At 52.6% G+C, this 26,786-nt stretch overlaps 2 protein-coding genes across 11 annotated transcripts in view; both read left to right on the top strand.

Moving 5' to 3' along the window:
* The window catches only part of Kmt2d (lysine methyltransferase 2D), a 38,052-nt gene extending 13,924 nt beyond the window's left edge, over positions 1-24,128 (top strand). For 2 of the 10 annotated variants that reach the window (XM_041642591.1, XM_041642590.1), the window contains exons 20-55: positions 49-270; positions 493-612; positions 701-805; positions 1,026-1,156; positions 1,240-1,384; positions 1,552-1,617; positions 1,787-1,897; positions 2,026-2,163; positions 2,261-2,345; positions 2,587-2,828; positions 2,919-2,992; positions 3,208-3,258; positions 3,342-5,153; positions 5,257-5,439; positions 5,515-5,651; positions 5,861-7,701; positions 9,183-9,306; positions 9,441-9,525; positions 9,621-9,687; positions 9,784-10,016; positions 10,114-12,909; positions 13,025-13,165; positions 13,292-13,459; positions 13,616-13,775; positions 14,458-14,533; positions 14,675-14,850; positions 14,957-15,087; positions 15,584-15,716; positions 15,787-15,914; positions 16,064-17,204; positions 18,613-18,749; positions 18,838-18,968; positions 20,596-20,881; positions 21,071-21,144; positions 21,240-21,348; positions 21,499-24,128. In XM_041642591.1, the coding sequence (XP_041498525.1) occupies positions 49-270; positions 493-612; positions 701-805; positions 1,026-1,156; positions 1,240-1,384; positions 1,552-1,617; positions 1,787-1,897; positions 2,026-2,163; positions 2,261-2,345; positions 2,587-2,828; positions 2,919-2,992; positions 3,208-3,258; positions 3,342-5,153; positions 5,257-5,439; positions 5,515-5,651; positions 5,861-7,701; positions 9,183-9,306; positions 9,441-9,525; positions 9,621-9,687; positions 9,784-10,016; positions 10,114-12,909; positions 13,025-13,165; positions 13,292-13,459; positions 13,616-13,775; positions 14,458-14,533; positions 14,675-14,850; positions 14,957-15,087; positions 15,584-15,716; positions 15,787-15,914; positions 16,064-17,204; positions 18,613-18,749; positions 18,838-18,968; positions 20,596-20,881; positions 21,071-21,144; positions 21,240-21,348; positions 21,499-21,591 (11,852 nt within the window). In that variant the 3' untranslated portion in view covers positions 21,592-24,128. Of the gene's footprint in view, positions 1-48; positions 271-492; positions 613-700; positions 815-1,025; positions 1,157-1,239; positions 1,385-1,551; positions 1,618-1,780; positions 1,898-2,025; positions 2,164-2,260; positions 2,346-2,586; positions 2,829-2,918; positions 2,993-3,207; positions 3,259-3,341; positions 5,154-5,256; positions 5,440-5,514; positions 5,652-5,860; positions 7,702-9,182; positions 9,307-9,440; positions 9,526-9,620; positions 9,688-9,783; positions 10,017-10,113; positions 12,910-13,024; positions 13,166-13,291; positions 13,460-13,615; positions 13,776-14,457; positions 14,534-14,674; positions 14,851-14,956; positions 15,088-15,583; positions 15,717-15,786; positions 15,915-16,063; positions 17,205-18,612; positions 18,750-18,837; positions 18,969-20,595; positions 20,882-21,070; positions 21,145-21,239; positions 21,349-21,498 lie in introns of all 10 variants that reach the window. The other 8 variants (XM_041642589.1, XM_041642588.1, XM_041642586.1 and 5 more) reach the window with 5 other exon arrangements.
* Positions 24,129-24,562: 434 nt separating this feature from the next.
* The window catches only part of Prkag1 (protein kinase AMP-activated non-catalytic subunit gamma 1), an 18,924-nt gene continuing 16,700 nt past the window's right edge, over positions 24,563-26,786 (top strand). Inside the window, exon 1 of the mRNA XM_041642553.1 lies at positions 24,563-24,630. Coding sequence (XP_041498487.1) covers positions 24,622-24,630 — 9 coding nt within the window. The 5' untranslated portion in view covers positions 24,563-24,621. The remainder of the gene's footprint in view (positions 24,631-26,786) is intronic.

The raw sequence follows: 26,786 nt of genomic DNA, 5'->3' as shown, positions 1-26,786 counted from the left end.
TTCCCTGGGCTTCCGTCCAGGGGTCATATGTTCTTCCCTGTTGTCCAGAACCCCAGTTCTTTCGCTTCGAGGGTGTGTGGCTGACAGAAACTGGCATGGCGGTGCTGCGTAACCTGACCATGTCACCACTGCACAAGCGGCGCCAGCGGCGAGGACGGCTAGGCCTCCCAGGCGAGGCAGGGCTGGAGGGTTCTGAGCCCTCAGATGCCCTTGGCCCTGATGACAAGAAGGATGGGGACCTGGACACTGACGAGCTGCTCAAGGGTGAAGGTTGTGCTGGGGAATCTCAGAGAAAGGCAGATAGTGGGAGAAGCACAGCCTGCTGGAGTTGGGATGTTGGGTAGGGCTACATAGCCACTACTGGTCATCCTCCAGCACTGTTGGTCTTGCTCAGGTGGCACTGTGGCAGGTTTCTGGGTTCCCTCTTGCAGGATGCTAAGGATAAAAGGGCCCATCCCTCTGACCTGCCTCTGTGTCTTATGTTACATGCAGGTGGTGTGGAGCACATGGAGTGTGAAATTAAACTAGAAGGCCCTGCCAGCCCTGATGCAGAGCCTGGCAAAGAAGAGACAGAGGAAAGCAAAAAACGCAAGCGCAAACCCTATCGTCCGGGTATGGCTCTGGAGTGAGGTTGTGGGGCAGTAAAAACCACTCACCAGGTCTCTAGTGGCTTCTCGTTCCTAATTCTGCTTTCTTGCAGGCATTGGTGGTTTCATGGTACGACAGCGAAAGTCTCATCCACGTGTGAAAAGGGGGCCTGCTGCACAGGCGGAGGTGTTGAGTGGGGATGGGCAGCCCGACGAGGGTGAGACGGGTGAGGGCACCAGTGGGGCCTGGGAAGAAGGTGGGGATCACAGCACATGGGCAGTGCCAGTGAGTCCAGGGTGTGAATTCACTTCAAGGGCAAGGTGGGTGGAGGGTTTAAATGGGTGAGGAAGGAGTAGTTAGGGGGAGTCTCCCCACATAGTTGACCCTGCCATGCTTGGTGTCTCCAGAAAGCCTAAGCCCTTCTCCTTTGTCTATAGTGATGCCTGCTGATCTGCCTGCGGAGGGCTCTGTGGAACCAAGCCTTGCTGAGGGGGATGAGAAGAAGAAGCAGCAGCGAAGGGGTCGCAAAAAGAGCAAGCTGGAAGACATGTTCCCTGCTTATTTGCAGGTAGGTTTCAGACTCCCTAGGGTGAAGGGAGGGTCTGCACCCACGGGGCATCAAGAAATCATTTCTCTTGACTCCTCCTGCAGGAAGCCTTCTTTGGGAAGGAACTTCTGGACCTGAGTCGGAAGGCCCTTTTAGCAGTTGGAGTGGGCAGGCCAAGTGGACCGGGAACTCAAAAGCCCCGGGGGGATGGAGGTTCAGAGAAGAAGGAGCTCTCTGCCTTGCACAAAGGTCAGTTGATGGAAATGACGTGTTCTGGTGTGTCCACCCTACCTTTCTGCTTTGTAGTTGGCAAAGGTGTCTAGGGGGAGGGCTGGTCAACTAAGGGTGGGCCAAGGGCCCCATTCTGGGCATCACGTGTTCCTCCCCTCTGATGGGAGTGGCACTGTTGTTCCTAGGAGATGATGGTCCAGATGTGGCAGATGAAGAGTCCCATGGGCCTGAGGGCATGGCTGATATACCAGGTGAGGGCTGCTGGAGGAGTTGGGTGCTGTCTTGGTTTTGCTTGGTTGGCTCTGCCCAGAACACTGCCAGAGCTGGTGCCTGGGCGCTGTTCCATGTGTCCTGGGGTTCATACTGGCTGTGTAGTACCTCTATACCTCTGTAACTGGTGGTTTTCTTCTGAAGTTACAGGGCTTGAGGATGGGGGTGTCAAGGCATCGCCAGTGCCCAGTGACCCTGAGAAGCCAGGGACCCCAGCTGAAGGAATGCTTAGCTCCGACTTAGACAGGATTCCCACAGAAGGTGAGGCTTGGATGAGGTCTTCTGTGGAAGGGTCCTCCATGGGAAAAGAAGGTCTTGTCTGTGATCCTCGTTGGCCATGACCATGTATAGACCTCATACTCAGCAGTGTACTTTGTCATTCTCCACAGAACTGCCCAAGATGGAGTCCAAGGACCTGCAGCAGCTCTTTAAGGATGTCCTGGGTTCAGAAAGAGAACAGTCTTTGGGTTGTGGAACTCCTGGCCTAGAAGGCAGCCGTACACCACTGCAGAGGCCCTTTCTCCAAGGTGCTTATGACGGGGCTGATTCCAAGTCTGCCGAAGCTAGCCTTGTTCTCGGACTAGATTCACTGCTCCTTTTTCTCTGATCCCATTGCTCTTGTAGGTGGACTCCCTTTGGGCAGCCTCTCTTCCAGTAGCCCAATGGATTCCTACCCAGGCCTCTGCCAGTCTCCCTTCTTGGATTCTAGGTTAGTATCTATTCTTAATTGTCATGGTGGTCCCTATTGTCCCTTCCCTCTGCGTAGTCCCTGCTCTGCATCCTTTTGACTCTGAGCCACTAAGAGATTACTCTCTTGCTCTTCGTACACTGCACCCTTATTAGTGATATTCCTCAAGTGGGTCAGAGCAGTGGCTTCGGGCTCTGGGCAGTTTGTCTGGGGTGGGTCTTGAAATCCTTACCCTCTGTGACTCTCTGCCCCTGCGCCCCAGGGAGCGCGGGGGCTTCTTTAGCCCAGAACCCGGTGAGCCAGACAGCCCTTGGACAGGCTCAGGGGGCACCACGCCCTCCACTCCTACTACCCCTACCACAGAGGGTGAAGGCGACGGGCTGTCCTATAACCAGCGGAGTCTACAGCGTTGGGAAAAAGACGAGGAACTGGGCCAGCTCTCCACTATTTCACCTGTACTCTATGCCAACATTAACTTTCCTAATCTCAAGCAAGATTACCCAGGTACCCCTGGGCGAGGGCAAGGGAGACAACCTGTCAGGTGGAGGGGGTCACCTGCCAAGCCTCTTTTGACTTAATCTTTCTGCTCTCCAGACTGGTCCAGCCGATGTAAACAAATCATGAAACTCTGGAGGAAGGTTCCGGCCGCTGACAAAGCCCCCTACCTGGTAAGGCAGAGCATGGGCCAGCGTGACACCTGAAGCAGAAGCATCTTTAGGGGTTCATCTTAGTTCCTTCCTCTCCTGTCCCTCTTACCCTGTCTCCTGCCACCCCTAAAGTAGCTGGGATAGGAAGGACTGATTTCTGGGGGAGGCAATGTGGCAAGGTTGGGGTTGGGCTTGAGGCTAAGCGTGAAGCCCTGTGTTGTATCCTTGTCCCTTAGCAAAAGGCCAAAGATAACCGGGCTGCTCACCGCATCAACAAGGTGCAAAAGGTAAGTGGGTGGCTTTTCTAGGACTTGGGGCCATGGTTCATTTCTACAGCAGTCTGACTGCTCGACTTGGTCCATCTCTGTAGCAGGCTGAGAGCCAGATCAACAAGCAGGCCAAGGTGGGCGACATAGCCCGTAAGACTGATCGACCGGCCCTCCATCTCCGCATTCCCTCCCAGCCAGGGGCACTGGGCAGTCCGCCCCCTGCTGCGGCCCCCACCATTTTCATTGGCAGTCCCACCACCCCTGCTGGCTTGTCTACCTCTGCGGACGGGTTCCTGAAGCCACCAGCGGGCACAGTGCCCGGCCCTGACTCACCTGGTGAGCTCTTCCTCAAGCTCCCGCCCCAGGTGCCCGCCCAAGTGCCTTCGCAGGACCCCTTTGGACTGGCCCCTGCCTACCCCCCAGAGCCCCGCTTCTCTGCGGCACCACCCACCTATCCTTACCCAAGCCCGTCTGGAGCCCCTGCCCAGCCTCCAATACTGGGTACCACAACTCGACCTGGGACTGGTCAGCCAGGGGAGTTCCACGCTACCCCACCGGGTACCCCCAGACACCAGCCTTCCACGCCTGACCCCTTTCTCAAACCCCGCTGCCCGTCATTGGACAACCTGGCTGTGCCTGAGAGCCCAGGGGTAGCAGGAGGCAAGGCTTCCGAGCCTCTACTCTCACCCCCACCTTTTGGGGAGTCCCGGAAAACCCTAGAGGTGAAGAAGGAAGAGCTTGGGGCATCCTCTCCTGGCTATGGACCCCCAAACCTGGGCTGTGTTGACTCACCCTCCTCAGGCGCCCACCTGGGTGGCCTGGAGTTAAAGGCACCTGATGTCTTCAAAGCCCCCCTAACCCCTCGGGCATCTCAGGTAGAGCCCCAGAGCCCAGGCCTGGGCTTAAGGGCCCAGGAGCCACCCCCTGCCCAGGCTTTGGCCCCTTCTTCTCCCAGCCACCCAGAAGTCTTTCGTTCTGCCTCCTACCCTGACCCGTATGCCCAGCCCCCATTGACTCCTCGGCCCCAACCCCCACCTCCTGAGAGCTGCTGTGCCCTGCCTCCTCGATCACTGCCCTCTGACCCTTTCTCCAGAGTGCCCGCTAGTCCTCAATCTCAGTCCAGTTCCCAGTCCCCATTGACTCCACGTCCTCTGTCTGCTGAGGCTTTCTGCCCATCCCCTGTTACCCCTCGCTTCCAGTCCCCTGACCCTTATTCTCGTCCACCCTCACGCCCTCAGTCCCGTGACCCTTTTGCCCCATTGCATAAGCCACCCCGACCCCAGCCCCCTGAAGTTGCCTTTAAGGCTGGGCCCCTAGCCCACACTCCGCTAGGAGCTGGGGGTTTCCCAGCAGCCCTGCCATCTGGTCCAGCAGGTGAGCTCCATGCCAAGGTCCCAAGTGGGCAACCCCCCAATTTTGCCCGTTCTCCCGGGACAGGCGCGTTTGTGGGCACCCCATCTCCCATGCGGTTCACTTTCCCGCAGGGGGTAGGTGAGCCTTCCCTAAAGCCCCCTGTCCCTCAGCCTGGTCTCCCTCCACCCCATGGGATCAACAGCCATTTTGGGCCTGGCCCCACCTTGGGCAAGCCTCAAAGCACAAACTACCCAGTAGCCACGGGGAGCTTTCACCCATCAGGCAGCCCCCTGGGACCCAACAGTGGGCCCACAGGGGAGGGCTATGGGCTGTCCCCACTACGCCCCGCATCAGTTCTGCCACCTCCCACACCCGATGGATCCCTCCCCTACTTGTCCCATGGAGCCTCACAAAGGGCAGGCATCACTTCTCCAGTGGAAAAGCGAGAAGATGCAGGAGCTACGATGAGTAGTAGCTCTTTGGTAACACCTGAACTCTCAAGTGCCCAGGATGCAAGCATGTCTAGCCTCAGCCAGACGGAACTGGAGAAGCAACGACAGGTGAGTGAGTGGATGTCCTATAATGGGTCCCACCATATTTCTATTCTTTCCACCAGCCCTATGATGAGAATGAAAGAGGCTTATTTTTCTGTTTTCTGGACAGCGCCAGAGACTACGGGAACTGCTGATTCGGCAGCAGATCCAGCGTAACACCCTGCGGCAGGAGAAGGAAACAGCTGCAGCAGCTGCAGGTGCAGTGGGGCCTCCAGGCAGTTGGGGCACTGAACCCAGCAGCCCTGCCTTTGAACAGCTGAGTCGAGGCCAGACCCCTTTCACTGGGTCCCAGGTAGGTAGATTGACAGTGGATGGTGGGTCTAGCATACCGAAGGTGGCTATACCCTCATCTGCTTTTGTCATCTAGGATAAGAACAGTATTGTGGGGTTACCTTCAAGCAAGCTAGGTGGTCCCGTCCTAGGACCAGGAGCCTTCTCCAGTGATGACCGACTCTCCCGGCCACTTCCACCAGCCACACCTTCCTCTATGGATATGAACAGCAGGTGAAGTTCAGGAGAGAGAGAGAGAATGGGACAGATTTTTACCACCGCTGTGTTCTCCCTCTGATCTTCCCTTGTCATTAATCCTCCTCTGTTCCTTTTTCTTTCTCTTTCCCTCACTGTCTCTTCTTTTGTCTTCTGTCACTATCTTAAGCCTCTGTTCTGGCGCTCTGTGCTGATTGCTTCTCACTGACTACTGAATATTTTTCTAGGCAACTTGTTGGAGGCTCCCAGGCCTTCTATCAGCGTACACCCTATCCTGGGTCCCTGCCCTTGCAGCAGCAGCAACAGCAGCAGCAGTTGTGGCAGCAACAGCAGCAGCAGCAGGCAACAGCAGCGACCTCCATGCGACTTGCTATGTCTGCCCGATTTCCATCCACTCCTGGACCTGAACTTGGCCGCCAAGCACTAGGTTCTCCCTTGACAGGAATCCCCACCCGCCTTCCAGGCCCAGCTGAGCCAGTGCCTGGTCCAGCTGGTCCTGCTCAGTTCATTGAGTTGCGACACAATGTACAGAAAGGACTTGGACCTGGAGGATCTCCGTTTCCTGGTCAGGGTCCCCCTCAAAGGCCCCGTTTTTACCCGGTAAATGAGGATCCCCATCGACTGGCTCCTGAAGGTCTTCGGGGCATGGCTGTTTCAGGCCTTCCCCCACAAAAACCCTCAGCCCCACCAGCCCCTGATCAGAACAACAGCCTCCATCAGACACCCCATGCCAAGGGTCCTGCCCTACCAACTGGCTTGGAGCTGGTCAGCCACCCACCATCAAGCACTGAACTTGTTCGCCCTCCTCTAGCCTTGGAAGCTGGGAAGTTACCTTGTGAGGATCCTGAGCTAGACGATGACTTTGATGCTCACAAGGCCCTAGAGGATGATGAAGAGCTTGCTCACTTGGGTCTGGGTGTAGATGTGGCCAAGGGTGATGATGAGCTGAGCACCCTGGAAAACCTGGAGACTAATGATCCCCACCTAGATGACCTCCTCAATGGAGATGAATTTGACCTACTAGCATATACTGACCCTGAGCTAGATACTGGGGACAAGAAGGACATCTTCAATGAGCACCTAAGGCTGGTGGAGTCAGCAAATGAGAAGGCGGAGCGAGAAGCCCTGCTGCGGGGGGTGGAGCCAGTATCCTTGGGCCCTGAGGAACGTCCTCCGCCTGCCACAGATAATTCTGAGCCTCGCCTAACATCTGTGCTCCCTGAGGTGAAGCCCAAAGTGGAGGAGGGAGGGCGCCATCCTTCTCCTTGCCAGTTCAACATTAACACCCCCAAGGTGGAGCCAGCAGCTCCTGTCACTCCCCTCAGCCTGGGACTGAAGCCAGGTCAGACTGTGATGGGCAGCCGGGACGCTCGAGTAGGTACAGTACCATTCCCCAGCAGTGGACACACAGCTGAGAAGGGCCCATTTGGGACCACAGGAGGAACACCAGCTCACTTGCTGAACCCTAACTCTCTGAGTGGTCCAGGTGGATCCTCCCTTCTGGAAAAATTTGAGCTAGAGAGTGGGGCTCTAACCTTGCCCAGTGGACATGCAGCATCTGGGGATGAGCTGGACAAAATGGATAGTTCACTGGTTGCCAGCGAGTTGCCTCTGCTCATCGAGGACCTATTAGAGCATGAAAAGAAGGAACTGCAGAAGAAGCAGCAGCAACAGCAACAGCAGCAACAGCCGCCGCCACATTCCCTCCATCCCACGCCAGGCCCTGCACAGACCCTGCCTTTGCCACATGAGGCTGGGCCCCCACAGCAGCTTGCGCTGGGTCTTGGAAGTACTCGACAGCCAGGTTTGGGCCAGTCACTGATGCCCACCCAGTCACCAGCTCATGCCCTTCAGCAGCGCCTGGCCCCATCTGTGGCTATGGTGTCTAACCAAGGGCATATGCTAAGTGGGCAACAAGCAGGGCAGACAGGCTTGGTGCCCCAACAGAGCTCACAGCCAGTGTTAGCACAGAAAACCATGAATGCCATGCCAGCTTCCATGTGCATGAAGCCCCAGCAGCTGGCATTGCAGCAACAGCAGCTGGCTAACAGCTTTTTCCCAGATACAGGTAACTTGATGCTGGTGTTGTTAAGTGTGGTCATGGTTATCACTGAGTGGGTAGTAAGTCTAGTACCCTGAGATACATCTTAGTTAAGGGAAGTAGAATACCACCAGGTCTTCAGCTAAACTGCGACGTTCTGTAGGCAGAAGCGGTGGGCCTTTGGAGAGGAGAGATGAATGGATGACTGAATGAATGAAGCCTGATGAGTAAAGGCTCCATGTCTGTGCTGAAGGCTAAGTTTGTCCTCAGAGAAAAGACTATAAGGATACGCAAACCAGATAAATGGAAGATTCAATGAAGCTATAGGGCAGAAAAACCTAAGGAGAGCAATGAATGATGACAGAGGGGAGTGGGCACCACTGTGATTTTGGAGAGGGACAAAGTGAGATCATATTGAGGAACACCCCACACTGATTTCATTTATTGAATAGTTACTATATTGAACTATACTATTTGCCATTGGTTGTTTGATTTCACCATAGCAGATTCATCAAATGGGTACTGTAGTTGACTTTGATTACAAAAGACGAAACAGGCAAAAGTAATGTATCTAAGATTATACAACTAGCAGAGCTAGGTCTGAACTTACTCCTCACAAAGGTGAGTTTTCTGAGCAGATAGTGCACTCTGCAGAACTCGCGAGGCAGAGGCAGGAGGATCTCTGAGAATTCAAGGCCCGTTTGCTCCACATAACTGAGTTCCAGGCTGGCCTTAAATTCAAAATCTTTGTGTCATAGCTTCTGAGATTACAGTTGTACACCACTGTGCCTAGTTAATTTTTTTTAAACTGTCCTAGACTGGCAGGACAGTGGGTTATTGGGTGATTTTTTTTTAAATGTTTATTTATTATGTATACAATATTCTGTTTGTATGTATGCCTGCAGGCCAGCAGAGGGCACCAGGCCTCAATACAGATGGTTGTGAGCCACCATGTGGTTGCTGGGAATTGAACTCAGGACCTTTGGAAGAGCAGACAATACTCTTAACTGCTGTGCCATCTCTCCAGCCCCTTGGGTGATGGTTTTATGTCACAGACTGCTCTGTTGTCTAGGGTTTTGCCACAGTGCCTATACCTTGGGTTCTTGAGCTGTGTTGGCTATAGACTACTACTTTGAAGAGGACTGTCTGGCTCACATAGCATGTAGCATGCCTTTATTCTTGTTACATGATCTTCTGTAACACAGTGAAGTAGGTGGAGTAGCAATCATGGTCTCTCTTCAAATGAGGGAAACTCAGGCTTAAAAAGGTGTAGTGACGCTGACCGAGTGACTTGGTAAATGTTTACTGGCTCCCTTAAGCAATGTGCAAATAAAGGACTGTGTTCAATGAATGTTAGTGCTGCAGCACCAGGTTGTGTGGCTCCTGCATAGCTGAGTGGACCTGCCACATTGTTCTACATGTAGAGGTCAGAGTGTTGGGGAAAAAACAGCCATCATGCCCTGGAGCCTTGACCCCCTAACCCAGCTTATTTATCTCTTCCTCTTCAGACCTGGACAAATTTGCTGCAGAAGATATCATTGATCCTATCGCAAAGGCCAAGATGGTGGCTTTGAAAGGCATCAAGAAAGTGATGGCTCAGGGCAGCATTGGGGTGGCACCTGGTATGAACAGGTGAGACTCCAGGCTGGTGTGCGCAGACTTCTTGTCACACTATTCTCTTGGGTTCCGTTCCAACTTTTTCCATTGCCCCATGTTTGAACTGTGCCCTCACTGACACCAAAACCCCTATGCTTTATGGACTATAGGCAGCAAGTCTCACTGCTGGCTCAGAGGCTCTCTGGGGGCCCTGGCAATGATCTGCAGAACCATGTGGCACCTGGGAGTGGCCAGGTAAGGGAAAAATAGGAACTTGTGTACTATTTCACTGGGCTACTTTTCTTAGGGTCTGGCACGGAACAATGATCTAGAAATCTCTCTTTCCACAGGAGCGGAGTGCTAGTGACCCTTCCCAGCCACGGCCCAACCCACCCACTTTTGCCCAAGGAGTGATCAGTGAGTATGGGCAGAGAAGGAGGCTGCAAAGAAGTGGTTAGGAATCTGGAAGGGGTCACGGTTTTGCAGATCCTAAAATACAAGTTCTATTCCCAGATGAGGCTGACCAGCGACAGTATGAAGAGTGGCTGTTCCATACCCAGCAGCTCCTGCAGATGCAGCTGAAGGTGCTAGAAGAGCAGATTGGTGTGCACCGCAAGTCTCGGAAGGCTCTGTGTGCTAAGCAGCGTACTGCCAAAAAGGCTGGCCGTGAGTTTCCAGAAGCTGATGCTGAGAAGCTCAAGCTGGTTACAGAGCAGCAAAGCAAGATCCAGAAACAGCTGGATCAGGTGGGAAAAACAAAGTTTAGCCAAGTACCCAGAAACCAGGGATAAGGGGTGACGAGTGGGCAGCCCCCGACTGACCTCTCTAAACCTCCAATGTTAGGTCCGGAAACAGCAGAAGGAGCATACAAATCTCATGGCAGAATATCGCAACAAGCAGCAGCAGCAACAGCAGCAGCAGCAGCAGCAGCAGCAACAGCAACAGCAGCAGCACTCAGCTGTCCTGGCTCTCAGCCCTTCTCAGAGTTCTCGGGTACTCACCAAGCTCCCTGGCCAGCTGCTCCCTGGCCATGGATTACAGCCACCACAGGCACCTCCAGGTGGGCAAGCTGGAGGTCTTCGCCTGCCTCCAGGAGGTATGGTACTACCTGGACAGCCTGGTGGTCCATTCCTCAATACTGCCTTGGCCCAGCAGCAGCAACAGCAGCATCCTGGTGTGGCTGGATCCTTGACTGGCCCCTCAGGGAGCTTCTTCCCTGGCAATCTTGCTCTCCGAAGCCTTGGACCTGACTCAAGGCTTTTACAGGAAAGGCAACTACAGCTACAGCAGCAACGAATGCAGCTGGCCCAGAAATTACAGCAGCAACAGCAGCAGCAACAACAGCAGCAGCAGCAGCAGCAGCAGCAACAGCAACACCAACACCTCTTAGGGCAGGTGGCAGTCCAACAACAGCAGGGTCCCGGAGTACAGAATCAGGCTCTGGGTCCCAAGCCTCAGGGCCTTCTGCCTCCCAGCAACCACCAGGGCCTCCTGGTCCAACAATTGTCTCCCCAGCAGTCACAGGGGTCCCAGGGCATGCTGGGTCCTGCCCAGGTTGCAGTGCTGCAGCAGCAGCAGCACTCTGGAGCTTTGGGTCCTCAGGGCCCTCACAGACAGGTGCTTATGACTCCGTCCAGGGTGCTGAGTTCCCCTCAGCTGGCACAGCAGGGTCACAGTCTTATAGGACACCGACTGCTCACAGCCCAGCAGCAACAGCAGCAGCACCAACAACAGGGATCTATGACAGGGCTCACTCATCTTCAGCAAGGAATGATGCCACATGGTGGACAGTCCAAAATGACTACTCAGGCATTGGGCTCCTTACAGCAGCAGCAACAACAGCAACAGCTGCAGCAGCAACAGCTGCACCTTCAGCAGCAGCTGCACCAGCAACAACAGCTTCAGCAACAACAACATCTACAGCAACAGCAGCTGCAGCAACAGCAGCAGCTTCAGCAGCAGCAACAGCAGCAGCAGCAGCAGCAGCAGCAGATGGGCCTTTTGAATCAGAATCGAACTTTACTATCTCCTCAACAGCAGCAGCAGCAGCAGCAGCAGCAGCAGCAGCAGCAGCAGCAGCAACAGCAGCAACAGCAGCAACAGCAGCAGCAGGTGACACTTGGCCCTGGCATGCCAGCCAAGCCTTTTCAACACTTTTCTAGCCCTGGAGCCCTAGGCCCAACCCTCCTCCTGACAGGCAAGGAACAAAACATTGCAGAGACATCACTTCCTTCAGAGGTCACTGAGGGGCCCACAGCACATCAAGGAGGGCCACTAGCAGTGGGGACCACACCTGAGTCAATGTCTGTTGAACCAGGGGAGGTAAAGCCCTCCATTTCCGGAGACTCACAACTCCTGCTTGGTCAATCCCAGGGCCAGTCTCAGCCCACCTCAATGCAGCTGCAGCCACCGCTAAGGATCCCAGGACAACCCCAGCAGCAAGTTAACTTGCTCCACCCAGCAGGTGGAGGAAACCACGGGCAGCAGCTAGGGAGTGGGTCCTCTTCTGAGGCCTCCTCTATACCCCACCTGCTGGCCCAACCCTCTATTTCTATAGGGGAGCAATCTGGGCCTATGGCCCAGAACCTTCTGGGCTCCCAACAGCCTCTTGGGCCCATTCAAAATAACACAGGACCACAGCATCCCAAGCCAGGACCTGCCCCTCAGTCTGGGCAGGGTCTTCCTGGGGTTGGAGTCATGCCGACAGTAGGTCAGCTTCGAGCACAGCTCCAAGGAGTCCTGGCCAAAAACCCACAGCTGCGGCACTTGAGCCCTCAGCAGCAGCAGCAGCTGCAGGCACTCCTCATGCAGCGGCAGCTGCAGCAGAGTCAGGCAGTACGCCAGACTCCACCGATCCAGGAGCCTGGAACCCAGCCCTCTCCCCTCCAGGGCCTCCTGGGCTGCCAACCTCAATCTGGGGGTTTTTCTGGATCTCAGACTGGACCCCTACAGGAGCTAGGGGCAGGGCCTCGACCTCAAGGCCCACCCCGGCTCCCTGTCCCACAAGGAGCCTTATCTACAGGACCTGTGCTTGGCCCTGTACATCCCCCACCTCCACCATCCAGTCCCCAAGAGCCAAAGAGACCTTCACAGTTACCTTCCCCCAGTGCCCAGCTAACCCCCACCCATCCAGGGACTCCAAAGCCCCAGGGGCCAACCTTGGAGCTGCCTCCTGGGAGGGTCTCACCTGCTGCTGCCCAGCTTGCAGATACTTTCTTTGGCAAGGGGCTGGGACCTTGGGACCTCTCAGACAACCTAACCGAAGCCCAGAAGCCAGAGCAGAGCAGCCTGGTATCCGGGCATCTGGAGCAGGTGAATGGACAGGTGGTACATGAGCCACCCCAACTCAGTATCAAGCAGGAGCCTCGGGAAGAGCCGTGTGCCCTGGGTACACAGGCAGTGAAAAGGGAGGCCAGTGGGGAGCCAGTAGGGACACCAGGCACCAGCAACCACCTTCTGCTAGCAGGCTCCCGCTCAGAGGCTGGCCATCTGCTCTTGCAGAAGCTTCTACGGGCAAAGAATGTACAACTTGGTGCTGGGCGGGGGCCTGAGGGGCCTCGAGCTGAGATCAATGGACACATTGACAGCAAACTGTCAGGGCTGGAGCAGAAGCTACAGGGTACTGCCAGCAACAAAGAGGTGAGTGCTTTGACTAGTGGGGTGTGACGTTGGAAACTGTAATTCTAGAGTTCAGATGAGCAGGGCTAGGTCAGACAAGGTAGGGCAACACCCTTCACAGACTTCTCTGGTTTAGGATGCAGCCACAAGAAAGCCTTTGACAGCGAAGCCTAAGCGGGTACAGAAGACAAGCGACAGGTTGGTGAGCTCCCGAAAGAAGCTGCGGAAAGAAGATGGGGTCAGGGCCAATGAGGCCTTACTGAAACAGCTAAAACAGGTGATTCCCCGAGGAGCCTGTCCAGTTGTTCCATCTCGGGATGGGGGTGGATGCCTGTCTCCTGATACCTGAAGGTCTAACTATGAGTGCTGCAGTTTTCTGACTTTGTCATCTTGCCCCTCCTAGGAACTGTCCCAGCTGCCCCTGACGGAGCCTACCATCACCGCCAATTTTAGCCTCTTTGCTCCCTTTGGCAGTGGCTGCCTAATCAGTGGGCAGAGTCAACTTAGGGGGGCCTTTGGAAGTGGGGCTCTACACACCGGCCCTGACTACTATTCTCAGCTGCTCACCAAGGTCAGAAACATCGCAATACTTTTTGGGAATAATAAAATTCCTGGGGTTGGAGGTAGGGATGGAAGACTGGAGGAAAATGCTGATGTAATGAGGGGCCAGGAGATTATACCAGTCTCCCTATGCCATCTTGCACACAACACCCACCCCACCCCCCAGAATAACCTGAGTAACCCGCCGACACCACCCTCGTCGCTGCCCCCCACCCCACCCCCATCGGTGCAGCAGAAGATGGTGAATGGTGTTACTCCCTCTGACGAGCTGGGGGAGCACCCCAAGGATGCAGCCTCTGCCCAGGATACTGAAGGAACATTGAGGGGTAAGTGAGAAGTTGGCCTCCTTTTACCAATGGGATTCGGTGGATGAATGTTATCCTGCCGCTCAGTATCAGAAATGAGTATGTTGCATACTGCCTCGTGCACTTAGGCAACAGACATTTGGTGGGAAGGGCCCATTCATGGTTGTTTGGTTCAGGACAATATGGGCTTCTAGAGCCTGTTGCAAAGGCAACAGTAGGTAACAGTGAATCTGAAGTTTTCTGAGACGAAGCAGTCCAGCATTCATGGATGTGGAGCCACAGTCTGACCTACGTTTGAACTCCAGCACACGAGTGTATTTAGCTGTGTTACTTAGATAAGTAACCTGATTTTTGTGAACCTTGATTTCTTCCCTATAACTTGGATACTGAAAATTTCTCCGAACGGTTGTTAAAGGATTTAAATAGTATTAATGGTAACATATAATCCCAGCCAACACTGAGAAGAAAAACAACAGGGCTTAAGAGTTTGAAGTCAGCTAGCCTGTGCTACTATGTAAATGAGAGCCTGTCTTTAAATCAGTATGGTACACAAGAAAGTTTCAATGTCTGCATCGTTCTCCGGCTGGCCACATGCTGTTAGTTGAGTAGAAAGTTGATGACTATAACTAGTAGACCTGGAATGCTGGGACAGCATCACCGGCTCTCCACTCACCTTGACTTTTCTTCCCTCTGCACCCCTCAGATGCTGCAGAGGTGAAGAGTTTAGACCTGCTGGCTGCTCTGCCTACACCCCCTCACAATCAGACTGAGGATGTCAGGTGGGAATGGGGTAGAGGACAGGTAGTCTTGTATCTTCTTAGCTGGGGTCTAAGGATTCAGTTATGGCTATGCCTGATCTCTGCCTTTGAGAGGGAGAATCCATGGGCCTTAACCAACACCTGTTTGCATTTGGCCTTCAGGATGGAGAGTGATGAGGACAGTGATTCTCCTGATAGCATCGTGCCGGCTTCATCCCCTGAGAGCATTCTTGGGGAGGAAGCTCCACGTTTTCCACAGCTGGGCTCTGGCCGGTGGGAGCAGGACACTCGGGCTCTCTCCCCTGTCATCCCCATCATTCCCCGTGCCAGCATCCCTGGTATGTGCAGCTCCTGGCATGGGCAGGCTCATGGTGGCTGGGTTGTCAGAAGTCAGGGACTGAATCTGCATAGGGTTCTCTTTTTTTTTTTCTCTCTCTCATCCAGTCTTCCCAGATACAAAACCTTACGGGACCCTTGACCTGGAGGTCCCTGGAAAGCTGCCTGCTACAGCTTGGGAAAAAGGCAAAGGAAGTGAGGTGTCCGTCATGCTGACAGTCTCTGCTGCTGCTGCCAAGGTGTGTCCTAGGGGTGGGGGGATCCTGAGGCCAAGGAGAACTTGGGTCAGAAGACAGTCTTTGGAACTTGTCTGGACTGGAAAAAATTTTTTTTGAACTGTCCAAATATTTGTCCTAAGTACCTGCTTTGTTTGAAAGACTGACCTAGGGCCTTTGGAGGAGCAGGGGAAGTAGGGTCTCATAGGATAGAGATAACTGACCAACAGAGTGTCAGGTGACCGCTCTCCTTCAGTCACATCTGGTAGTTCCCTGCTACAGGCTTCTATGGTCAAAGTTGGGAAACAGTCAAAATAGCAGTACAGGTTTCTTTGCAAACAATCTGCAGTGTCGTCCATGCCCTCTGTGGAACTCCTGTGTGTACCTGGCATGGTTTAAGAGAAGGTGTGTGAGGAGAGCTCGCATGGACCAGGGGGCACTGGTTTGTGTCCTTGCCTTTCCCTAGTAGGGCTCACTGCAGATGCTGCTGTTTTCTCCCATCCTTTCTTCTGCCCAACAGAATCTGAATGGTGTGATGGTAGCAGTGGCAGAGTTACTAAGCATGAAGATACCCAACTCCTACGAGGTGCTGTTCCCAGACAGCCCTGCCCGGGCAGGCCTTGAGCCTAAGAAGGTGGAAGCCGAGGGTCCTGGTGAGTAGAGCAGACCACTTTCGGATCAGAAGAGAGTTCTGGTGAAAGACTGACCCTTTTCTTTCCATAGGTGGGAAAGAAAAAGGTTTGAGTGGCAAGGGCCCGGACGCTGGACCTGATTGGCTAAGGCAGTTTGATGCAGTGTTGCCTGGCTACACCCTCAAGAGCCAGTTAGACATCTTGAGCCTCCTGAAACAGGTAGGTCTTGGAGAAGGGTCAGTTTTAAGAAGAAGGTTCTCCCAGGGCAAAGAAACAATTGCTTTTGAGGGGTTGGAGTCTGGTTGAGAGGAGGGAGTGGTTAGTTAGCTGAAGAACTGGCACTAATCACCCATGGTGCCCTCCTGTAGGAGAGTCCTGCCCCAGAGCCGTCCACCCAGCACAGCTACACCTACAATGTCTCCAACCTGGACGTGAGGCAGCTCTCCGCCCCTCCTCCCGAGGAACCTTCCCCACCTCCGTCCCCTTTGGCACCTTCTCCTGCCAGCCCCCCTGCTGAGCCCCTGGTTGAACTTCAGGCTGAACCCTCTGTTGAGCCCCCAATCCCTTCACCTCTACCACTGGCTTCATCCCCTGAATCTGCCCGGCCCAAACCTCGAGCCCGGCCCCCTGAAGAGAGCGAAGATTCCCGTCCCCCTCGCCTCAAAAAGTGGAAGGGGGTACGCTGGAAGCGGCTGCGACTACTGCTGACCATCCAGAAGGGCAGTGGGCGACAAGAGGACGAACGGGAGGTGGCAGAGTTTATGGAACAGCTTGGTACAGCCTTGAGACCAAACAAGGTGCCTCGAGACATGCGGCGTTGCTGCTTCTGTCATGAAGAGGGAGATGGTGCCACCGATGGGCCTGCCCGCCTGCTCAACCTTGACCTGGACCTCTGGGTACACCTCAACTGTGCCTTGTGGTCCACGGAGGTGTATGAAACCCAGGGTGGGGCGCTGATGAATGTGGAGGTTGCCCTGCACCGAGGATTGCTAACCAAGTGCTCCTTGTGCCAGCGAACTGGTGCCACTAGCAGCTGCAACCGCATGCGTTGCCCCAGTGTCTACCATTTTGCCTGTGCCATCCGTGCTAAGTGCATGTTCTTCAAGGACAAGACCATGCTGTGTCCGATGCACAAGATCAAGGGGCCTTGTGAGCAGGAATTGAGCTCCTTTGCTGTCTTCCGGAGGGTCTACATTGAACGAGATGAGGTGAAGCAGATCGCCAGCATCATCCAGCGGGGAGAACGACTACATATGTTCCGTGTAGGAGGTCTTGTGTTCCATGCCATTGGACAGCTGCTCCCACACCAAATGGCTGACTTCCACAGTGCCACTGCCCTCTATCCTGTGGGCTATGAGGCCACTCGCATCTACTGGAGTCTTCGTACCAACAATCGCCGCTGCTGCTACCGCTGCTCCATCAATGAGAATAATGGACGGCCTGAGTTTGTGATCAAAGTCATTGAGCAGGGTTTAGAGGACCTGGTCTTCACTGATGCCTCTCCCCAAGGTGAGCGTGAAATGGGATTGGGCAGGTTTTTCTCAGAAGTCAGTTTACAGAGTCAAGAAGCTGCACGGCTTTTATGTAGTGCCCTGCACCTACCTCACATGGCATGATGTCTTGAAAACCTGAAAATAATGGGGTTCAACTGTACTCAAACACTTTAAATACCTTTGCAATTGAAAATACTTCCGTGGTGCCTCACCCCTATAATAACAATACTTGGAAGATTAAGGTAGGAAGTTCCTGAGTTCAAGGGCACATCCTTTGCTATGTAGTGAACTGGAAGCTAGCCTGGGCTACAGGAGACCTTTTCTCAAAAGAAAGAAACAAGTTTCATGTTTAGCTTTTCCCCCTAACCTTGGCAGATTAAATGATGAAGTTTTTATGTGGGTTTTTTTTTTTGTTTTGTTTTGTTTTTTTTTTTTGAGACAGTGTTTCTCTCTGTAGCCCTGACTATCCTGAAACTCTGCTTGCAGACCAGGCTGTCCTTGAACTCAAAGGCCCAACTGTCTGTGTCTCCTAAATGCTGAGATTAGAGGCCTGTACTGCCACCACCCAGTTGAATGGTGATGTTTTGAGATCCTGCTATCTGTTACACACAGTTCTAAATTCCCTCTTTTTGTCCGTATGTAAAATCTTTTTTAGAGTTTTGTTTCTGTGGTACTGGGGATAGAACCCAGGACTGGACATGGTAGGCAAACTTCTACCATTGAGGTATAACCCCACCCTACCACACATAAAATTTTTTTTTCTATTTTAATTTTTGTGTGTATGGGTGATTTGCTTGCATGTATGTCTGTGTGTCTCGCGCATTTAGGGCCCATGGAGGCCAGAAGAGAGTGTGTTGGATTCTCCAAGACTAGAGTTAAAAACGGTTGTGAGTAGGCCTATGGGTGCTGGGAGCCAAACCTGGTTCCTCTGGAAGAGCAGCCATTGATCTGAACTGCTTAGGCTATTCTGTTTTTTCTTTGTTTCTGTGTTGATGATAAAGCAGCAGGAAGTATGTTTTATTGAGCATGTACTATGCACGAGTAGGGTAATCATATAGGTTGTGTTGTCCATGTAACCCTAGAAGGTGAGCATTGTCATTATTATGTAATGTAGACATACAGTGAGGAGACCTGGGTATTTAGCTTAAGTCCCATAGCCATTACTCAAACTTAAACATAATTTTCCCAACTCCAAAGCGTGTATGTTCATTCAGTAGGAGCTGTGACTTCTGCTGGGTCTCTGGGATCTATGCTTATCATTCCTCTCCAGAATTGAAGCTTCTGGGACTAGGAGACCAGGAGTGGGTCCTGAAGAGTCACAGGGAGGTGACAGTCACATGTTGGAAAGTAGTGCTCAGGAATGGGGTGGGGTTGGAGATTAGTAAGCAAACGTTACTCTAGAGTGCTGTCTGTCTCACTCCTAGCTGTATGGAATCGCATCATTGAACCTGTGGCCACCATGAGGAAAGAAGCCGACATGCTGAGGCTCTTCCCTGAGTACCTGAAAGGCGAAGAGCTCTTTGGGCTGACCGTGCATGCTGTGCTCCGCATAGCTGAATCGGTAAGCAAGCGGAGAGGAGCAGCAGCGAGGTGGGCACTGGGAATCCTGGTTCTGCCTCAGAGGCTAAGACAGCTTTCTGTGCCCACAGCTACCTGGGGTGGAGAACTGTCAGAACTATTTATTCCGCTATGGGCGCCACCCCCTGATGGAACTGCCACTTATGATCAACCCCACCGGCTGTGCCAGATCAGAACCTAAAATCCTCACACACTACAAACGGTGAGCTTGTGCAACCGGGGCTGTGGGCTGTAGCTGTGGGTGTGGGCAGGACTGTCTGGCCACATTGTGGGGGTTTGAGGTGCAGATCAGTCACCCATAGACCTGGGTAGAGGTACACAGATGGCACTGGGGTGTCCCTTTCCTCTTCCTCGCCAGTTCAGGTGTCCTGGGTTGGCCAGGGATGCAGGACAGAGTGCTCCGGGTACCCTGGGAATGGCTGCTGGGGAGGTTCTTGTTAGACAATGGCGAGATATGCATGGGAGCTGGTCACTTCTTCCTTCTTTGGTCTTGTTTCCAGAGGGGCCGGTGATACTCCCAAACCTCAGACACCCCATGAGTGCTAGGGTCACCATCCCTCTCCAAAGCTGAGTTGGTTTAGAAATAATTAGAAGTATTATAGAAAAGTAATACGACCATACATTTGTATAGCACTTTATACTTTTTTTTTCAAAGCGTTTTCACATCCATTATCTCATTTGATCCTCACAACAACCTTATGAGGTAGGTAGGGCAGGTGGTATGATCCCCATTTTATAGCTGAGAAAACTGAGGCCCAGAAAGACTGCGTGACTAGATAAAGGTCACACAGCTGGGACTAGACCCTTCTCTTTTAACTTGTGGGTTTCTGGTCTTTCTGTGTACCACAGGAGCCCAACCATGGTCCTTGGGTAGAGGGAGGCAGAAACCATGGCTGGTATCAGGTCTTTCCATGAAGGCCGTTGGTGGCTCGAAGGCTGTCATAGAACGTTGAACATTCTACCCTAGTTAGCCCTAGTCCTTGATGCTCTCCCGCAGTGGTTTTCAAACTCTTTAAGTCCATGTGTCCAGATCCAAATCCCCAGAACACAGAAGCCAGGGGCAGACTTGCCTTTCTGTGTGTAACTTCACCTTCCTCGGATTGCATTAGCCAGAGGAATTCCAATTTCACCTATGGATTGGTGTTGCAGTCAACATTTTGCTGAAGAAATTCTGTTAAATAAAACAGAAAAGCACCACAGGTGTTTGAAAACCACTGCTCCGGGCAAGACTTGGGCTGGTGCCGGAGGGTGGAAGCTACCACCAGGCAGCAGTCCTTCCCCTGCACTGAGCCATCTGCACAGAGCCCAGCCAGAGCTGTGCTGCCGAGCAGGACAGTCTGAAGAAAGGCAAGGATACCATCAGGCTGTGACTTCATAGCCATTTAAAAACCAGACAGCCACTGTAGTACAGGTGGCCCCCGTTTTCAGGGTGTACAGCATATGCAGGAAATAGGACTCAGATGACTGAACAAACCATGAGCTTAAATTCTGGGCCTGGGGTACTTGGGGATGACCTCCAAGAGTATGGCCTTGATTATGGTTTGGCCAGGGGGTGGTAGGAAGTGTGAAGTGAGAGAGCAGGCTCAGTGTAGGGGAATTGTGCCTCTTCCCTTTCTATACCTACTCCCTACCGTGGGCAATCTGCTACCCAGGGTGTCCGGAAGGATCCCAGTGGCTAGTTACTGCCTCTTTCAAGCTGACACCCAGGTCCTTCCACTCCATTCCCAAGGCAGCAAGCACTCGTAGTACTTGCTGATAGCACATATCCTAGGGAGGTGGCGGGCAGTTTATGCTTGGTCTGTCTTGTCATGGACTGTATCACCTCCCAGGCCCCATACCTTGAACAGCACCAGCATGTCTAAGGCATATCAGAGCACCTTCACAGGCGAGACCAACACCCCATACAGCAAGCAGTTTGTGCACTCCAAGTCATCTCAATACCGGCGCCTGCGCACTGAGTGGAAGAACAATGTTTATCTGGCTCGCTCCCGTATCCAGGGCCTAGGGCTCTATGCAGCCAAGGACCTAGAAAAGCACACAATGGTCATCGAGTACATTGGTACCATCATTCGCAACGAGGTGGCCAATCGGCGGGAGAAAATCTATGAGGAGCAGGTACTGCAGGGTGGCCGGGAAGGAGCAGGTACTGCAGGGTGGCTGGGGAGCGGAATGGTGGAGTCCACCCTCTGCCAAGGAGCATGGGGCAGGTTGGGATCCAGGACGTAGTTGGAAACCTGCAGGGAGGGAGAAGGCAGGAGGAATTTCCTAAAGTTCTTATTCCTTCCACAACTTCTGCCTGTCTAGAATCGAGGCATCTACATGTTCCGGATAAACAATGAACACGTGATTGATGCTACATTGACTGGAGGCCCTGCCAGGTGAGCGCTTCCAGCTTCTGTGTCTTCTAGTGGCCACTTCCTGGGTGTTTCTGGTTGCCCGGCCTCGCTGACACTGACTCCATCTTGCCGTCTAGGTACATTAACCACTCCTGTGCCCCTAACTGTGTAGCAGAAGTTGTGACATTTGACAAGGAGGACAAAATCATCATCATCTCCAGCCGGCGAATCCCCAAAGGAGAGGAGGTGAGACAAAGCTTCCTGAGTGGGTGACAAAGCAGTCCCTCTTCTCCTCTGCCACTGCCTAAGAGTTGGAGTTCAAGGCTACTGCCCTCAGATAGCATCTTGGTCCTTTACCCCCTCCTCACCTTGATTCTGTGTGTCTTTTCTTCCCAGCTGACCTATGACTATCAGTTTGATTTTGAGGACGATCAGCACAAGATCCCCTGTCACTGTGGAGCCTGGAACTGTCGGAAATGGATGAACTAAGAAGCTTTGAGGCTACCAGGCAGGGGAACCCCCCCCACCACCCGCCTCTTCCCTGAAAGGAATGAGGGGTCAGAGCGGTAGCAGCCAGAGCTAGGACCCAGGGCTGGGGCTGCCGGCCGACCGGAGCCCCTGGAGCAGGAGGCTGGGGCAGAGGGCCCTAGGCCAAGCCTACCCTGGGTACCAGGGACAACCTTCTTCCCTGCCACCAGCCCTTAGGCTGGCATCTCTGCCCCCAGCTCCAGGAGGGGACAGACAGAAGCAGCCACTGGGCATCTCAGGTTTGAGGGGGATATGGGCCGGGAACTACCCAGAAGTGTCTGGGAGGCAGCAGAGAGGGAGGAGGATGTGTAGCCGGGTCTCAGCCCTGCTGCCTCTGCCGACCTCTCTGGCCCAACTCAAGGCTGCAAAGAGACTTGACTAAAGCTTGACAATCCCAAAGGCCGGGTCCCACACCTGGCCCTGCCTGCCGGGTCCTGCCCCTACCCTCACCCCCATCCCCTTCCTCTCTATCTGTCTCTGTCTCCCTCTTTTCCTCTGTGTTTCTGTCTCTCTATGGGTTGTGTTTCCTTGTTTTCCACTCTGACAAATGCAACATGATGGGAAAGAGGCATCCAGGTGCCCACGAGGGCAAGCTGGGCAAGCCGGGCAAGGAGACCCCGCACCCACACCTACCTCATTTAAGTGTTGGATTTTTTGCTGTTTTGAAATGTGAGACCCTCTCCAAGCCCCCTACTGCCCCAACTCTCTCCCCCACCTCACTGCCCTCTTCTAGTGGGTGGAAGGGGGGGTAGGAGGAGGAAAACAACCAACAATAACAACAACAAAAATCCATCTTTGTTTTTAATTATGGGCATGGGATGGTGGTTGAGGTAAATGGTGATGAAGATTGGGGATGACTGGTCCCTAGTTGCTCTAGAACTTCCTTCTCCATCTGGACATGGAGGCAGGAAGGGTGTGCTAAACCTAGGACCAGGAACTCTCTCTCTCCTGTTTTCTCAGCCTCATCCTGAGCCCTTTTGCCCTCCAGCCCCTGGATGGGGTGTGGGGGTAGGGTGAGGGCTATCCCGTGTGGCATGCCCATACCCAGTGAGGCAGGGTGTGGCCCAGAGCTCTCACTTTCCCTCAGTCACCAAACTGCTGCTGGTCTGGTGGGAATGGGTGGTGATGTGGGGGTGGGGAGCTTAGTGTCAGCGCGGGGAGGGTGGGGGGTATTTATCTATTTATACATGGGGTTGTACATAGTCTTGTGGGGCATGGGGGAGCCGGCTGGAGGTGAGAACCCTCCCCTCTCCCCCAACCCCTGGGGAGAGCAAATGTAAAACTACTAATTTTTGTGCTTTATATATTCTATATAAATATATCTATTTTCTTTTTACAAAACCAGTTTATAAATGGTAGGGGGGTGTGGGGCGGACATATGGAGCTCCCCTTGTGGGGGGGCCCCCTCCACTACCCAACCTACCGCCCTTTCCTCACCCCCCTTTTCCCACCCCCTGGCTGTGACTGCTGTAAGGTGGGGGTATAGAGAGAAGCTGGGTGATCCTCACCCCAGTTGTATAGTTGGACTATGTTATAACGCACAAAAGTAAGCTGGCCCCAGGGGGAGCCAGAGGGTGCTGGGTTCCCTTATCTTCCTTTTTCCTTCCTCTTTCTGCCCAAGCTTGTGCTGCAGTTGAACCTCTTCCTGGGGGTGGTGGTAGGGTAGAGGGTGTGTGAGGCCTCAGACCCCTCTCTGGTAGGAACCATGGGGATGAAAACGAAGCTTATATGCAGTTCTCTCCTGGGGGCTGTGGGCAAAGGGCATTTTGTAATTAATATTTTCAAGAATCAGATATCTGGATTGTAGAGACGGGCTTGATGGTGGCAAATGGGCAGGCCTGCTGGAGTGGGTAGCACGGTTGCTGTTGTGATTTTTAGGGTTTTGTTTTGTTTTAAATTTGGGGGATTGTGGATCGATGGGGGTAGGGAGATTTTTTTTCTGGCTTTTTTTTTTTTTCAACTGTTTCAAGCTGCAATGTTTAAGAGAATAACAACTCCCCCCACATACTCCCACAGAAACCATTGTAATTACATCAGACAGTGGGAAGTCTGGGCTGCTGTCCCCAAAGCCACAGCTCTGAAAGGTCTAAGCACTAGGTGGGGGAGACTGTCTCCTGTGAGTCAGGCTCTGGTTGGGGCTTGGGCCCTAGAACTGCGGAAGGAGAAGGGGCAGACTTTGTAAGCATATGCTAGGTATCCGATAGTCCTGTAGAATTTAGTGAAGAAACCTTATACAGTTTTTAATTTTTATATAAACTATAACTCAGACCCACGCTACAAGGTTGGAATTTTGGTTGTTGTTTTTTTTTTTGTTTTGTTTTGTGTTTTTTTTTTAAGTACCCCGCCTGTATAATCGCATCAGAATCCCACCCCCGTGTTTGTATTTTGGGTTGGTTTACACTTGCACATACTCAATTTTCAGTTTCCCCCTTTACCTTCTACCCTCACCTCCAGGACCCTCCCCCTTTTTAAAAAATAAATCGCTGACAAGTGTGAAACCCGTGAAGAACTTTATTTTGTGTTGTGTGTATCCTGTACAGCAAGGTTGGTCCTTCGTAACAACGAATGAAATGGCTCCCTTTTTTAAAGCGCTCTCTCTTCCTCCACCCCCAGCGCCCCTGTCCTTGGCATGTTTTGTATCAGCGATCATTCTGAACTGTACATAATTTATGTTGCGAGAGGCAAAGGGCAAGTTTTGGATTTTGCTTCTTCAAAGTTTGTTTTTAAACAACAAATAAAAAAAGAACATTTTAAATACAAGCGCCTCCGTCCCATGACCCTCGCCGTCAGCCAGCTCTAAAGGTCCTAGAGGACCTGGGGAAGGGAGGTTACCCAAGCCAGGCTCAGTCACTGCCGGAAGGGTGGGTTCCCCGCCTTCCGCCCCGGGGCTGAGGTGTCGTGACGTAGGCGGAAGTGGCGTGAGGCACCGGATATGGGGCGGGGTCTGCTGCAAGGGAGTTTTCTAAGCTGAGGAACTGGCGGGCGATTGCGATGGAGTCGGTGAGTGGCGCGGGAGGGCGGCGGGGGGCGCTGTGGAGCCGGGTAGGCCGAACAGGGCTTGGTGCCGGAGTCCCCGACTCCCCTCTGCCTCGGTGGGCGCCTCTACTCGGCCACGCCCGTGCCGTCCTGGGGTCCGCAGTTCCCTGGGAGAGCGGGCTGTGAGCTTGGAGCCACGAGCGCCGGTAGTCTTGGCCTCAAGCTTTTTCAGAAGTTTGCATGAGAGCGGGGTTGTGAGCCCCGATTGCAGGGAGCTCCGGGACCCCGTTTTGTGCAACTGTTTACTGCAATTTTTGGCACGGACATCTAAAAGACTGTACTGTATCCAGCAAGGCTACATTCCTTTAATAAGTTCAAGAATTGAAGTTTCTGTGAAGGAAGGAATCCAAGAGGCCACTGTGTCCCTTGGACAAGTTTAGGTCGTGTCCTGATCAGTGACGCTATGCGTGCGTGTTGACATAGCTTGTTTTTGATAAGCAGCGTTGACCAATGGAGGCAGGTCCCTGTCATCTCTTACAGATGCTGCTACTTGTTTGGCCTCCCTCATTCTTTGGAGCCTTTCTCCGGTATTCCGAAAGCCATAGTTTTTAACCGTGTATTCCCTGTGGGCATCTTGGGTTTTGTCATCCCCGCTGTGTAGACAGGTCACACCTACAAGTTCACTCTGCTTCTTTTTCTCCTCTTCTTTGAGTCAGATACTTGGTCAGAGTAGTTTTTGCGCCACACCTTTGTCTGTGTACTTTAACTTAACAAAGAAAACAGATACAATGGGAAAAGTAGTCTGCAATTGGTCATCCATGCTAGGGTTTCGTTTTCTACAGAGAGGGCATTTTAAGCAAAAGTAGGCTAATTACATTAAATTTAAAACAATACTGTTATTTTTTACTTGTTATAAAATATTATACTATAATGTTTTAAAACTTAATAACTATAGCTTTTAAATTTTAAAAATTTATTTATTTCTGTTTTCTGTGCATTGGTGTTTGTCGTGGGTGTCAGGTCCCCTGGAACTGGAGTTAGAGACAGTTGTGAGCTGCCCTGTGGGCGCTAAGAATATAACCCAGATCCTCTGAAAAAGCAGTTAGTGCTCTTAACCACTGAGCCATCTCTCCAGCCTCTAAAAACCATTTTTATGTATATTTCCAAATTTAACTCTTATGAGATATATATATATTCCATTTGAGAGAGAGCAAGAGAGATATTAGTGAAGGTAGACACTAGTGCCAGGCTTGGTGGTGCACGCCTTTGCAGTTGTATCTCTTGTGGGTTCAGGGCCAGCCTGGTCTACAGAGTGAGTTCTAGGACAGCCAGGGCTAAACATAGAGAAACCCTGTCTCAAAAAACAAAACAAAATATAAAAAGCTGAGAGCATAAAAGGAAGGAAAAATTACATTGAGCCCAGGAGCACATTACAGGTTGTGGAAGAGTGTGGGCCCACTCTTGATTTTGTTGAGACTTTGGGTTTTGGTCTTGGTGTAAGAAAAGTCAGTCAAGGGCTGGAGAGATGGCTCAGCGGTTAAGAGCATTGCCTGCTCTTCCAAAGGTCCTGAGTTCAATTCCCAGCAACCACATGGTGGCTCACAACCATCTGGTCTGGTGCCCTCTTCTGGCCTGCAGGCATATACACAGACAGAATATTGTATACATAATAAATAAATATTTTTTTTTTAAAAAAAAAGAAAAGTCAGTCAAGACCAAGTTGAAAATAGAGTTTGCTGTGCTAGGCTGGACACACACTCACACACACTTGTTTATTGAGACAGGATCTCAGTAGGTAGCTCCAGTCTTCTGCCTCAGCATGGGCCTCACTCCCAGCTCTGACTTTGTAATAAGGGAGCTTGTGGAAGCTTCATGAGCAGGGCAGAGAATGCGCTTTTGGGAGTATCCTTAGCAGCTTTCTGTGAGTAGACCGAGCCACTTAGAAAGTAAGGTTTTAAGTTTTGAATTGTATTTATTGTGTGTAAGAGAGGGAAGAAAGATGGGGTGCACGGGTGGCACGCGATGAATGTGGAGGCAGAGAGCAGCTTTGTGGAGTTGGGTTTCTCCTTCTACCACGGTGGCAGCTTGGGGGTCACACTCAGGTCATCCGGCTTATTGAGTAAGCTCGATTACTCCCTGGACCATCTTGCAAGCCTTGGAAAGTATTTTTACGTGGCTAA

This window comes from Microtus oregoni, unplaced genomic scaffold (assembly GCF_018167655.1).
Source record: "Microtus oregoni isolate MIOR12 unplaced genomic scaffold, Mior012 000077F_ref0000221, whole genome shotgun sequence".
Lineage (NCBI taxonomy): Eukaryota > Metazoa > Chordata > Mammalia > Rodentia > Cricetidae > Microtus > Microtus oregoni.
This window is presented reverse-complemented; position numbering and strand designations above follow the sequence as displayed.